The sequence below is a fragment of the Mytilus edulis genome, chromosome 10 (assembly GCF_963676685.1).
Source record: "Mytilus edulis chromosome 10, xbMytEdul2.2, whole genome shotgun sequence".
NCBI lineage: Eukaryota > Metazoa > Mollusca > Bivalvia > Mytilida > Mytilidae > Mytilus > Mytilus edulis.
This window is the reverse complement of record NC_092353.1, coordinates 10650740-10665730: the sequence shown is the minus strand read 5'-3', so window position 1 is coordinate 10665730 and position 14991 is coordinate 10650740. Positions and strand designations below refer to the sequence as shown.

The 14991-nt window shown below is 32.7% G+C and overlaps 2 protein-coding genes across 2 annotated transcripts in view; both read left to right on the top strand.

Moving 5' to 3' along the window:
* The window catches only part of LOC139492575 (uncharacterized), an 83367-nt gene extending 78665 nt beyond the window's left edge, over window positions 1-4702 (top strand). Inside the window, exon 31 of the mRNA XM_071280728.1 lies at window positions 4581-4702. Within this exon, the coding sequence (XP_071136829.1) occupies window positions 4581-4702 (122 nt within the window). The remainder of the gene's footprint in view (window positions 1-4580) is intronic.
* A 176-nt stretch (window positions 4703-4878) lies between these two features.
* Window positions 4879-14991, top strand: part of LOC139492574 (kielin/chordin-like protein) — a 37551-nt gene continuing 27438 nt past the window's right edge. Inside the window, exons 1-8 of the mRNA XM_071280727.1 lie at window positions 4879-4948; window positions 5079-5251; window positions 5750-5935; window positions 7057-7236; window positions 7871-7885; window positions 11113-11289; window positions 12219-12501; window positions 13529-14802. Coding sequence (XP_071136828.1) covers window positions 4879-4948; window positions 5079-5251; window positions 5750-5935; window positions 7057-7236; window positions 7871-7885; window positions 11113-11289; window positions 12219-12501; window positions 13529-14802 — 2358 coding nt within the window. The remainder of the gene's footprint in view (window positions 4949-5078; window positions 5252-5749; window positions 5936-7056; window positions 7237-7870; window positions 7886-11112; window positions 11290-12218; window positions 12502-13528; window positions 14803-14991) is intronic.

Sequence of the window (14991 nt, the reverse complement as noted above, 5' to 3'; positions counted from 1 at the left end):
AGATTGTATAATAAACCTTTATTTACATGCCCTAAAGGAATTACCACCACCAAAAATGGAAACATTTGTGTTCTGGATTGTCCAGATGCTGATCATAGAAGAGTGGTTGTTCTAGGAAAAAAAGGAGAATACAAACAGATATACACTGGTCATTACAGATTGAACAAAGGAAGAATGAAACAATTTACACCCACTGATCTGCTTACAACACCAGCAGATAACATTGTTATAACAGATTTCCACACTAGTTTGCTACATGTATTAAACTGTGAGGCTAAATTTATTGGTTACTACAAGGTGTATGGTATTGGAATTATATATCCCAGTAGTCTTGCTTTGTCTACAGAAGGGCATATGTATATTGGATGTTCAACTGAAACAGATGAACCAGAAACGTTAAAAGCAAAAGTTTATGAGGTGGAATATTCTGGGTTCTAGTGATCTTTAACTGTTTAAAAATTAGCTTTATTTTGAAACATGAATTGTAAACTCGGTAATGCCCGGCATTGAAAATTACTGTGACTGAATTACTGTGCATGTGCTCACTCTATAACCAAGAATATATCGATCAGATCGTTAATTAACAGATGAATCACATTATAAAGCAACAATGGTTGGATTATATAGTTTCCTGGACTTTCCAATTTTATGAAATTTAAAATAATTTTGAATAAATTTATGGCATAATAAATATTTTCTGTTTTGTGACAAGAAATTATGCTATCCCATGATGCATCATTATAAACAAATACATGCAGATGTTTTCTGTCTGGATCTTTTGATGAGCAGTGAGCCCATATGCTTTAAGCTCCTTATAGGAGTTATTAACCCATAAATGATGAATTTTACCAATACTTTGTGTTTTTGTCTAGCATGTGACCTACTCACAGTTTGCAACACAATAGTCATAGTATGTGAGACATAGTTATAACTATCCTGCAGCCATGTTATGTAAACTTTTTGCTTAATGTGTCATATTTCAGATGGTGAAAAACCTGGATCCTTCATACCTTGTATACAAATACCTGATATATGAAGTTTCTGTCTTTCTGTCATATGTCCATTGTCCTTGACCTCATTTTCATTGTTCAACTAGTGCTTGAAAAAAATTACAATATATTTGTCATGTGAATAGGATAACTATATTTTGGTTCCTTGCAAAGTCTAATTGTCCATCACAGAGTTCACCTGACCTTGATCTCATTTCATTAATCAGTGATAAAGGTTGAAATTACATGATTAGGTCTGTTTCTCAGATAAAATAAGCAGTAGGTCAAAAATATGGTGTATAGAATAATTGTCAAGGGTACATGTCAGATTGACAGGTTTCTGCTGACCTTGACCTCATTTTCATGGTTCATTGGCTATTCTTAAGCTCTTTGTGGTTTGTGTAATATAGAAGATGTTGTACTATTGCCAATGAGATAACTCCCCACAAGAAACCAAATGATACAGAAATTAACAACAACAGGTCACCATATGGACTTCAACAATGAGCAAAGCTTATACCTCATAGTCAGCTAATAAAGGGCCTGAAATGACAAATGTAAAACAATTCAAACAAGAAAACAAATGGCATAATTTATGTAAAAAAAATATAACGACAAACAAATATGTAACACATAAACAAAGGACAACCACAGAATTACATGCTCTTGGCTTGGGACAGGCACATTCATACAGAATGTGACGGGTTAAGCATGTTAGGGGGCCGCCCCTAGCCTGGGACATTGGTGTAATTTGGTTTGTTTTTAAAGAACTATAAGCAATAGGTGAACTATATTTTGTGTATGGAATAGTATTGAGGTAAACATTTTGGTCTAGTTTTATTTTCTGACCTTGACCTTATTTTTATTGTTTGATGGTCAATGTTAAGGTTTTTGGGAAGTATAATGGTATACTGTTGTCTCTCTGTCTGTCTGTCCATCTGTCGTCTATCTATCAGTTTGTCCATCATCAACATGTTGGACAATAACTCAAAAATTATTTGACCAATTTGCATAATTCTATTGACGTAAGCTCCTTTTCAATTTTTATAAAGTTTAGATTTTATTTTTCTGAGTAATGGTGTTATTTATTAAAAAAGGGTGATTTTTTCCCAGTTTTTGTACAATAACTCAATGAAACTGGTGAATTGTTGTAAAGAATTCTCTACTGAAATCTTATGGTTAATCTGGACAAAACTTGCTCACTTAGTATTTAGTTTAGGAAATATGTTCTGAATGTCTGCCAAACAAGTGTATGTGAAAGAAAAAAAGAGCTTAGTGGTCAAATCATGTTTTTATGACTCACCTTCAATAGCAGGAAGTATTATGTTTTCTTATTTTGTCTCTGAATCCAGATATCATTATTTCTGTTAGTCTCTTCGTCCTTCAGTTAGTCTCTTATCAAGTGAAAGTTTTGGTATAATGTAGGGTTAATACCTTGAAATTGTGATAAAATTAACCCAAAATCGATACATTTATTCATAAGACATAACAACGAGAAATTAGAAAAAAGACTTGATTGTGAATAAGATTTTGTGGGCCAACATGGAAACTTTATACTGCAAACATGGCTTAGTTCCCTAGGAACATATTTTCTTGTTTGCTATTGCCTTTGAAAAGAAAGTTTATGTGAATATACATCCATTATAGGCCATTGCCTTTCAATGGAGAAAAACACTGACTTTCATGGTATTTTTTTTCTGTTTATGAACCCATATGGCATCCCTATAATAAAACATAACAAAAGGCTGTCAGAGTGAAAATGATTTTTGAAAATCTGGACCCCAAAACAGGATCCTGTAAAAATTAAACACCAATACATGCATCATAAATAACTACCTAACTGCGATATCTACTTTCAAAGACACATGTCCTAGTTAAAAGAAATTTTTGACAAATCCTGACTTTAATCAATTGAACAGGTACATGTACAATCAATGATAAGACTATCTACTCGTATATATACTATACTTATTAATTACACCATTTCTATTCAAAGGGAAATAACTCAAAATAAAAATAAATCATATAAACTAAATCCTATTTTTTTATGCCTCAAAAACGATAGTAGAGGGGCATTATGTTTTCTGGTCTGTGCGTCTGTTCGTCCATTCATCCGTCTGTCTATTCGTTCGTTCATCTGTCCCGCTTCTGGTTTAAGTATTTGGTCGAGGTAGTTTTTGATGAAGTTGAAGTCCAATCAACCTGAAACTTAGTGTACATGTTCCTTATGATATGATCTTTCTAATTTTAATGCCAATTTCACGGTCCACTGAACATAGAAAATGATAGTGCAAGTGGGGCATCCGTGTGCTGGGGACACATTCTTGTTAACTTATATAAACTAACGGATTGATAGTTTAGTCTTAGATGCATGATTTTTTTATTATTTGTTAGTGGCTTTGAACTAGCTGTTAGATAACTGTGAGTACTCTCAGATCTGTTTCTAGTGTCTTTTTGTTGCCAGGATGTTCAAGTACCCGTCCACGTCCTCTAGTATTTTTGTCCATCTGATGAGTTAAGCCTTTTTCAACTGATTTTTTATAGTTCGTTGTACTGTAGTACCACTGTCCCAGGTTAGGGGGAGGGTTGACTCCCGCTAATATGTTTAACCCTGCCACATCATTTATGTATGTGACTGTCCCAAGTCAGGAGCCTATAATTCAGTGGTTGTCGTTTGTTTATGTGTTACATGTTTGTTTTTTTTTGTTCATTTTTTTATATAAATATAAGGCCGTTAGTTTTCTTGTTTGAATTGTTTTCCATTGTCATATCGTGGCCTTTTATAGCTGACTATTCGGTATGGGCTTTGCTCATTGTTGAAGGCCATACAGTGACCTATAGTTGTTAATGTCTGTGTCATTTTGGTCAGTTGTCTGATTGGCAATCATACCACATCTTCTTTTTTTATAAGTTTTACTTTTTGCTATTACAGTCTATTACTCAACAACACTATAATCTAATTTGACCTTCATGAAGTCTCAGGAAACAACATATCAAAATTTGAAAAGATTACGTTAAAGTATAATCAAGATATTGCACAGATATTGCACAGACAATTCTCTAATTATCATTTTTCACTACTGAAGGTCTATAACTCTACTGCTAGAAAAGCTGAAAATCAAACGTGACATTCATTTAGTCGCAGGAAACGACATATCTTAATTTCAAAACATTTTGTTGGAAGTGTTTTTATGTTAATGAATGGTCATGTTAATGAATGGTCATGTTAATGAATGGTCAGCAGCCGCTTACCCACTGTACATCCCCAAATTAATAACCGATTTTGCCTTCGTAAAGCTGGTTAAAAATAAGAAGATATGGTAAGATGGCCAATGAAACAATTATCCACCAAAGACTAAATGTAGTTGTTGTAAGTAGCTGTAGGTCACCATATGCCAACATTGAGTAAAACCCAAACAGTATAGTAATTATTCTATTAAAACCCTTATTCTCATAGTGTATTATTAACCCATATTGTATAGTTAGCTATTAAAAACCTATATTATCAGTTAGCTATTAAAAACCTATATTATCAAAGTACTGTCTAAACTTTTTCTCTCCTGTTGATCCAGTGCATTTATATACTTTCAGGTTGTCAATATGAAGGAAGAAATTATCGCCATGGTGATACCATATCAGCAGAAAAATGTTCCAGATGTATCTGTAGAGAAGGTAGAAAAAGCAGCTTAATTGTAAAAAAAGATGTGGTATGATTGCCAATGAGACAACCTTTCACAAGAGACCAAATGACATAGAAATAAACAACTATAGATCACTGTACGGCCATCATCCACAACTTTAACTTTAATTTATTCAGATGGTATGGACTAGAAGATATGTAAATTGTCTTTTATAATGCTGTATTCATACTGGGAAATTTCATTACTAAATGGCAATATCATTCTATTCATATATCAATAAAATGATCAAACTTTTGTGCAGACTTGACCAAGTCTGTGGTAATATAATTCATACCTGGTAGTTATATTTATTTGATGATATGTCTGTGATAGTAACTAGACCAGATCCAAATACATCACCTTATTCTATACTGGAATTTCATATGTTTTTCTGATATATGATCTATAGGTGAGTTGGATTGTCAGCGTCCACAGTGTTCACCACCCAGATGTAGGAACCCAGTACAACAACAGGGTGACTGTTGCCCCTCTTGTACAGAATGCCAGTATGGAGGACAGACATACCAAAATCTACAGAGATTTACTCCATCTGAAAGGCCATGTCTGTCTTGTCAGTGTAGTGTAAGTCGCACATGTTCAATGTGGTAGACAGGTACTGTGGATCGTTTATTTTTGTGGATTGAGAATGACTGTATTTTCATGGATATTTGATTTCATGGTTTTGCCAAATTCTGCATTCAAGCATATAGAAAATTTTAATTGATTGAATATTTAAATTTGTGGGTCACCTGTACCCACAAAATCAGAAATAATTGGTATCCAACAAATAATAATGAATCCACAGTATAGCAAAATAAGCTGATTCTCAATTTCAGTACCATGACAAAAAAAAAAGTTTAGGTCAGAAAGATATTCCAGCATTATAACTTTAACAACAAACAATAGTGAAAAAAAAGAATTATTGAATAAAAATAAATGTGTTATTATAAAATTCAAAATTGTTGTATTTTATGACAAGAAATAAATACAGAAACTTTAAAATACCTAATGCATGTGAAATAGGCAATAGGGACATTTTGACCTATATCATTTGTAAAATGAATACTGATCTGCTTTCAGAAAGGGAAAGTAACCTGTGAAGATAAGAAACTGACCTGTCCACCTTCTTCCTGTAGCCACCCAGACACAGCCTCAGGACAGTGTTGTCCTTCTTGTAGGGGATGTTTCTTTATGAGAAGGAAGTTTAGAAACAATCAAAAGTTTGTTCCACCAGGTGGCGATGCTTGTAAAATCTGTCTCTGTAGGGTAAGATGAGTATAGTACTAGTAAATTGGTTCGGATAAAGGAGTAGGGGCAATAAGGCCCTTATTTGACCCAAAAATTACTGCAAATTTAAAAGTTATCATACATATTTTAAAATTACTGAAAAGTATCTCAGGTAGAAGGTATTCAGAAAAACAAAATAATTTTGGACATTAAACAAGTTACCATGGCAACAAATCATGCCTTAATTTGCATATTTTGTAAAATTTTGTGATTTTCCTTGTTTTTCATCAAATTGTTAAGTATATTTTCGATTGGAAAAGTATGTGCGCACCCAAGAAACAACTTTATATTTGGTGAGATTTTGTCAATAGTAATGATAAAGCTTCAGTTAAATTATTTTGTTGTTTCTTGGCTGCGCACGATGTTTCCACAACAGAAATAAAGATAGAAAACTGCATAAATTCTGAATTTTCATCGTTTTTGTGAAAACAGTATATATGATGACGTAATTGTGACGTCATCACTTAAGAATCTTAATGTTTTCATTTATATTTCTTGACCCTATGCATTTCTAAAGATTATGTTCCAATTTGAAAAAGTTATCAAACATTTTATTTTCTTGGGCCAAAACCAGGCCTTAATGCCCCTACTCCTTTGATATGAAGAGTGTATTAGATTTACGGAAGTTAAACACTTTCAATTTGGAGTATATTTTGAATATTGAAAATTTGACATATTTATACAAATGAATTATAAAGGGACAACAACATATATATCTCACTATAGATTGGTTTACTTACTGAACCTAACTGTTGTTGTTTAATGTAGAGTTGCTATTTCATTGAAAATTACTATATATGCATTTGTACCAATTTTTTTATTGGTATTTGGTCAATTGAAAAACATTTCTGATGGATTTTGAATGCAGGTTCTATTTAGCTTCATATCAAGGGAAGATACTGTTTTTATTTGAATATTATAAAACCAAGGGTTAACTTGGGTATAGAAATTGGGTTATCCATTAATGGTCATGGACCAATCAGCAATATAATAAAACTGTAGCGGGAGCTTGATGTCAGTATGACTGTGTGTAAATGTATTCATAAACAATTTATGTGGAAATAGTTATTGAAAAGTAGAATTTAATTTCATGTTTATAGGATGGCACAGTGGACTGTCAGGACATGGGTTGTCCCCCTTTGAACTGTATCAACCCTGTCAAACCACCAGGTCATTGCTGTGGTACCTGTCCAATGGCCTGTACTGTACTAGGCAAGACATATAACGAAGGACAAATGTTTGATGACCCAAAAGACAAATGCTCTGTCTGTATGTGCACAGTAAGTAACCATAGCAACTGTTTATCAATATAAATCATATATATGTTTATTCATACTATATCTCATTTGATGTAATTTCAGTTTTGCTTTCTTCTTATTTTTTTGTCTTGTGAAATTTTTCAATTGAGCAACAAAGAGATATAAAGGATGTTGCTTTATTTTATTTTATTTTATTTTTGTATGAGAATTACATAATCAGTGTTATATGTACATTTATAATGTGTGTATTATTTCATGTATTTTAAAGTTACTACCAGTCATTCATTATTGTCAAACAAGAACTCTAGATAATAAAATATGATAGCTTTCTTTATAGAATTGCAAAATTTTTGGTTTCCCATCATGCCTTAAGTTTTCCTCAACCAAAATGTTAAGAAAAGTCACACACAATGCTTAGTACCACCAAACAAAGATCAATTAGATCTAATTTGGGTGACGTCACTTTCACCTCTATTGAGTTAGGTCCATTTATAGATGTACACAGTCACATAATAACAAGGGGTATCTGTGTCCCAGGGACACATTCTTATATTTTAAAATTTTGTTATTGAGATAACTATTCGATAGAATGGATTGACTGGTAGTATCTGTTTGTCATGTGATATTTATATAAATCTGATTGGTCCTTACACAGAGATCTAGAACAGGGGTGAGTATTACCAGTGCAACATGTTTGTCTTGTTTGGAATGCATTTTCTGTTAACTTGCTTATACACCCTCTCTTTTTATATGTTTGAATGTTAACATTTGTATTAAGTGTAAAATGAATGATTTACCATTTGAAAAATGAAAACTCAGTGTTGAACATTTTCTATAAATATACAGACTGGTTATTTTGACCAGATGATATTTCATTCACTGTCAAATTTACCTTGAAGAACTTGGACATAGAGTGGAAGATGAATTTGAACCTTTTTATTTAAAAAAAGTACTTCTGATAATGGAACTCATAATAATCATCTACATTGGGCTAAATAGACAGTTTCTAGTGGAAATTTCTTTTTTTCTATGATAAATAATGCATAGATTAACAATGAAATTGTTAAGGTGATGGTATTTCAAATGTAAATCTAACCAAAGTATCTGTCCATCTTTAATGAAATACTTTAACAGTTAATCTAACAAAGTAGACATTGCATTTTAATGATTTACTGTAATAAAACTAATTAAAAAGTACTTATCTTTTAAAAAATGTAAACTATTTATTATTAAATAATATAAAACCTTGTTCTTAAATATTAAATAAACTGTGGTAACTGTTTTGTACTTCATATATATACCCTTTTTATCTAGTTGTTTCACGATCAGTTTTTATTGGTTATCGTTAGACCTCAGCCCATCTACTATATGCAGTAACATATTAACTCATTTGTTCAGGGGATAATATTGATGCATTGCTGATAATAGTATCTGAAATGTTTACATATTAATTTTACTTATTAATTTTACTAATTTGTTTACCCCAAGTTATACAAAGATTACAAAATTATTTATGATAAAGTAAAAAAAAAAATCACTTTTTACAACTAACTTTTTCTACTGTTTACCTGCATGTTAACTTAAAAAAAGAAAAAAAGAAACAAATAATTTTGTATTAGGTCACTGTGACTGAATGTTCTAAGAAAATGAATAGAAAATTATGATTATGCTCCCCCCCCCCCCCCACCCTCACCTTAGAGGAGGGGCATTAAGTTCTACCCTTGTCTTTAAGGAATAAATGTAATATTTTTTTCTGTCTATTCGAAATAACATAAAAAAGTGGTGCGCACTGAATAACCTGTGTATCGGGTTATAAAGTGTGCACCACATTTTTTACGTTATTTGGAATAGACAGAAAAAATATTACAGTTATTTCTTATTATTAGGTTGCCTAAACCAAATGTTATGATTCTACCACAAAATAGATATAAGAAGATGTGGTATAAATGCCAATTAGACAACTCTCCATCCAAGTCTCAATTTATAAAGAAAAACCATTATCATAAAATGCCAATTACCACAAAACACAGATCAAGTTTTAATATTGGTTGTATCACTATAACTGTTTTAGAGTTCCCTTTACAAATTGAAAAATTGCTGAATTTTTCGTTTCTGTTCTCTAACTTAAGTTTGCTATGAAACTTATGCACAATACTTATTACCACAAAACTAAGATCAAGTACAAATTTGAGTAGTGTCAATTTTACCGTTCTTAAGTTATGTCTCTTTATAACTTTATATGATTGCAAGTGAGGACATCATCTGTGTTCCATGGACACATTTCCCATTTATTCCAAATAGTTTTGATGAATTTGAACTAAAATTTTAACAGAATTTTACATACCAACCATTTGGTATGGCATTCTCTTCAGAAATTTTGAAAACATTTGACAGTATTTTATTTAAATGGGTTTGTACAGTAAAAATCATATCTGAAGCAACAGGGCCAATGAAAACCGAGGTTGGTCTTAAAATTTGTCAGTGTACAAAATGTTTTAAACTTCAAAATCACATTCCATGACTTGGCTTCCTTCTGATGAACATGGTTTTACATTAACAGTTATTTTATTATATCTGCATTATGTACAAAGTCAGGTGAACTTATTTGAAAATGCAAAACTTCTTGATGGAAAACCTCATTATATTGAATTGTCAGCTTTTGGACAATTACACATTTTATTCTGATGGCACAGCTTTTACAATTCCTTCCAGAATCAGAATGCTAAATTTCTCAACAGTGAAGCTATGACATCTTTGGGATCTGTATATTTCCTTTTGTTTTTCACTTGCTGCTTGTATTTTCACATTGTTTCGTGTTGTATATTACACGCTGCATGCTTTAGCATGTTTCTTGAAATAACTGAGTTTTTCCTATTTTTTTTCTCAAAGTTTACCATCTTTGAAAATTCTTAACGATAAGTTAGTACCATTGCAATCACATTTTATTGTTGAATTTAAGTTAAATACAATTAATGCACTGAAATTTTGATGAAGATTGTATTGAGGGCAGGAGAATTAAAATAAATGTCCTCATTTATTATTGTGACTGTTTGACCACAGATAATAGTTAAATGCGATTCCTGAAAATGCTCTGTAAGATATTCCTCACCAAAAATAAAAATGAAAGGGTTTAGTCTGCTAGAATAACCTAAGGCCTTTCATACATTAAACAAATCTTTCCAATTAATTTGAAGTTTATGATACTGCTGACTTACCATGAAATAGTTATTGTAACAAAAAGATTTGATTATTTGATGTTAAATGAATAAACTTGGAAAAGAATATAAACATAATAGTTTATATAGTTGACACCAAGGAAAAGTTTGTTTAACATTGATTGGAATATTCATAAGCAACCAAACAGCAGTCATTTAATTAAAAAAAATCAAAATCAAAGAGCCAGTTTGCATTCAGGTCTAATATTTGGAAGTAATTGTTGATAATTTCTTTCATTTATTCACCTCATAACCAATTTCAGGCAGAATGAAAATCACATGTTATTGCTAGATTTAATGTTAATTTCAATGCACTGAAATTTTACTAAAGTTGGTAGGAGAAATACAGTGAATTTCTTTATCTATATTATAAATGATATGAGAAATATCATATGAATAACAGTAGTAAATAGCTGTATTCCTTTGCTTTTGAGCTTTTTTCATGTGTGTGTAGTGATATTTTTGGTCATCCATACACCATAATATTTCTATATTATCATTTCATTTTCATTTTTATGGTCTGATCACTTATACTGACCAAGACACTACCTTTTGTAGTAAACTTACTAAAGGATATCATCTTAATTTTACTTTTTCATGTTTTTTTTATTATTAAACTTGACAAAGTATATGTTTTCAGATAGATCTAAATTTATAATGAATGATTTTGTTTTATTTTTAGAATGGTGAAGTGAGATGTCAGATGAGAAGTTGTCCTCAAGTCACATGTAGCCATCCAGCGCAGCGTCCAGGAGAATGCTGTCCATCTTGCTTTATGTGTAGATATAATGGACAAAATATCTTAAATGGACAGAATTACATTGACCCACGACAGCCATGTGTAGAATGTTCCTGTTCAGTATGTTTTTATGATTATGATTATAAGAAAAACAAATTGCTTTTGTAAATTAATAAAAAATTAAGGTCTGTTCTCATTATTCAAGGACTATGAAGGTCCTACTATCGGTTCAGAAGAGTAGATATGTATAAAGAGGGGCGAAAGATACCAGAGGGACATTCAAACTCATATGCCGAAAAATAAACAGACAACACCATGGCTAAATAAGAAAAAAGACCAATAAACAAACAATAGTACACAAAACCCATTATAGCAAACTTAAGACTTAGCAATCCTAACCCCACCGAAAATTGGGGGTGATCTTAGGTGCTCAAGAAGGGTAAGCAGATCCTGCTCTTATTGTGGCACAGGTTATTACAAACCCCGTAATAAGTCTTTAATTCGGTAGGTCACATTTCGGAAAAGGGTTCAGGATTAAAGTTACGACATTTGTACCCACATAATTATCTATCTTAAGCCTAGATATGCCATTAGACCTTTTGATGACCAAATATGCAGTGTCTCAAAATTCTTTGGAGAGTTTATACACAACCCCAAATTATATATTATACCCCCTCTAGGGCTTTATTTTGCATTCCCCTTTTATGTCTGTGCACAATCTTCCTTATATCTATTGTGCAACAATTTTATTCCTCACTATTTTCTCCACTGCTTCATGAACTTCATGTTTTGTCAGCAGAATAAATAATGACTTTGGGGCTTTTTTCATCAAAAAGTCAGTGGACATGGTATATGCATTACTGGTACGCAATAGTCAAGTTTAAGATACATCAATAGAAATATGTTTTTATTTGAACTATAAGAAGTGCATTTATTTTTGCTCACAACTGTTTTTTTTTCCTTTTCAGTACATTATTTTAACATGCAAAGAAAAAAAAGGCAATGTTGTCCATTTAAGTTGCTTGATTCATCCATTTGTCTTTTTTCAGTATGGTATTGTAACGTGTACAGATAAGATAGGTGACTGTCCCCCGATCAGTTGTCCTTACCTAGAAACAGAGCCTGGTAGTTGTTGTCCTGTATGTAAACCAAAGGATTGTGTCATCAATGGAGTGGTCTTTAGAGAGGGATTGACCTTCACCAACCCTGATGACAGATGTCAGGACTGTCAGTGTGACAGAGGTCAACCTAGATGTAGGACAAGATCCTGTCCTGAGGTCAGATGTAGATATCCTAGTTTTACTGCTGATAAATGTTGCCAGGAGTGTGTAGGTGAGTTAAGGTTCATCATAACCTTTTGGCTAAAATGGCCGTATTTACACCCCAAATTTTACTCTGAGTACAGACTAACCTATACACCTGCAATAGTTTTAAGGGATGGCAGGAACTAGATATATAAATTTTAAATGCATTTTATGTTTCAGAAAATTATAAACTTTTCTAGATTTTGCTATCCATTTTTTTTCGTTCCTGCAGAAGGTGCAAAAATTAACTAAGTAGTGAAAACGATTGAGAAGCTCCCCTCATATAATCAATGTTGTGAGTAGTATTGATTTAAATGGACAATAGATGGACAATAGACACCTGTAAACAATAGGTTATTTAACAGGTTTAAACTGTGTAACTGAGTGGACCGTATCAAATGAAACTCGGGTGTTTGTTTATTTTGCTATCTTCTGCAGACTGGAAAAAAATGAACATCAAAATCCAGGTAAGTTTTTAATTTTCTGAAACTTAGACTTAATATAACTTTTATATATCTAGTTCCTGCCATGCCTTAAAAGTTTCCTGGATGTACCAGTTTGTCTGTACTCATAGTAATTTTGGAGGTGTAAACACGGCCATATTTTTCAATTCCTTATGATGAACCTTAAAAAAGAAATGACTCAAATCTATGTTGCTGTTGTTTCATAATTTGTGTGGGTTGTACAGTGGAACATGTGAACCTCGAAATTAAATGTTCAAGGAATGACAAATTTCCTATAGGCTTGTCTACAGATTCAGGAAAAATCAAGATATTAAATATTCAAGGACATGTAAATTTACCTTAATCCACAAAAATAATGACAATAAGCCCTTGATATATTGTATGACATTGACTTTATATTAAATTATGTATTCAAATTGTTCTGATAAGATTATGTAAAATAATAAAGAATTATATAATGAAGTGGGATTTAAATGTTCCAAATGAAAGCTCATATCAAAAGTTGTTGAAAAACTTACATTTTGATAAATTTTTAAGAGCTGTAAAAACTGTGATATTATGTAAACATTATGAAACTGATTTTTTCTTCAGATTGTTCCTTTAATGGATTAGTGTATAAGAATGGTATATCCTTTGATCACCCAACAGAAAGATGTCAGACATGTCAATGTTCCAATGGAGAGGTCCAATGTCGTAGGAAGGAGTGTCCCTCTGTTTCCTGTCAGTATCCAGTAATGGCGGGTTGTTGTCCTGTATGTGCTGGCTGTCAGTACCAGAACAAGAGATATGAAGATGGACAAAGATTCATTAGTGCTGAAGATTCTTGTCTACAGTGTACTTGTACTAGTGGCAATATTGTGAAACGTAGAAATCCATGTCCATCTGTCACTTGTCAACATCCAGTCCAGGGTACATGTTGCCAAGAGTGTAATAACTGTCTATATGAGAATCGTGTGTATAGAAACAGACAGCGATTCCCTGACCCCAGTAGTCAATGTAATGTATGTGAATGTAGAGATGGTACAGTAGCTTGTACACCTAGAGATTGTCCCTTGATCTCATGTTCCAACCCGGCGTCTGGTGCATGTTGTCCTGAATGTTCCAACTGTCAATATAATGGAGAACTTGTCAGGAATGGAGGCAATGTTCAAAGTACTGATGATCCATGTAAACAATGTTACTGTAGGAATGGAAATATTGAATGTAGGGCACAGACCTGTGTACAGACAAATTGTCAGTACCCCGTAAGACGAGGTTGTTGTCAGGAGTGTTCAGACTGTATGTACCAAGGCAAGGAACAAAGGAATAATGTCATGTTTCCTGATCCAACAGAGAACTGTAATGAATGTTTATGTAGAGATGGCAATGTCAACTGTCGTAGGAAGTCATGTCCTTCTGTCCAGTGTAACAGTCCTGTAGCTGGTGATTGTTGTCCGACCTGTGGAGATTGCTACCATAAAAATGTTCTTTATTCAGACGGTGCTCAGTTCAATGATGTGTCAGACCCCTGTATGAAATGTTCATGTAGCAATGGAAATGTCAGGTGTGCAAGAAAAGACTGTAATGGGAGAAAATGTACACATCCAGTTCAGGGAAGATGTTGTCCACAATGTGGGGGAGACTGTCTCTTTGATGGAAAAAGATATGATGATGGTGTAACCTTTAAGAACAGATGTGAAGAGTGCACCTGTACTAAAGGCAGTGTTACGTGTATCCCTACACGATGTCTACCTGTGACCTGCAGTCACCCTGTCTCCGATGAATGTTGTCAAGTCTGTACGGACTGTCTGTATGACAGGAAGAGATACAGAAACTCAGACAGGTTTCAAGATCCAGATGATGCCTGTCAGGAATGCTATTGCCAGGTTAGTGGCATCATTAAGTTTGTTCTATACATGTTGTATACCTATTCATTATTAATTGTGCTGTTTGCTATATGTAAAGCAGAAGTGTAATAAAGGAGAGAGCAACCCACACACAAAAAAATGCAAGCAAAATCTATATATTTGTATCAAAAAGTTTCTAATATGATTTTTGATTTACTGTGAAGAATA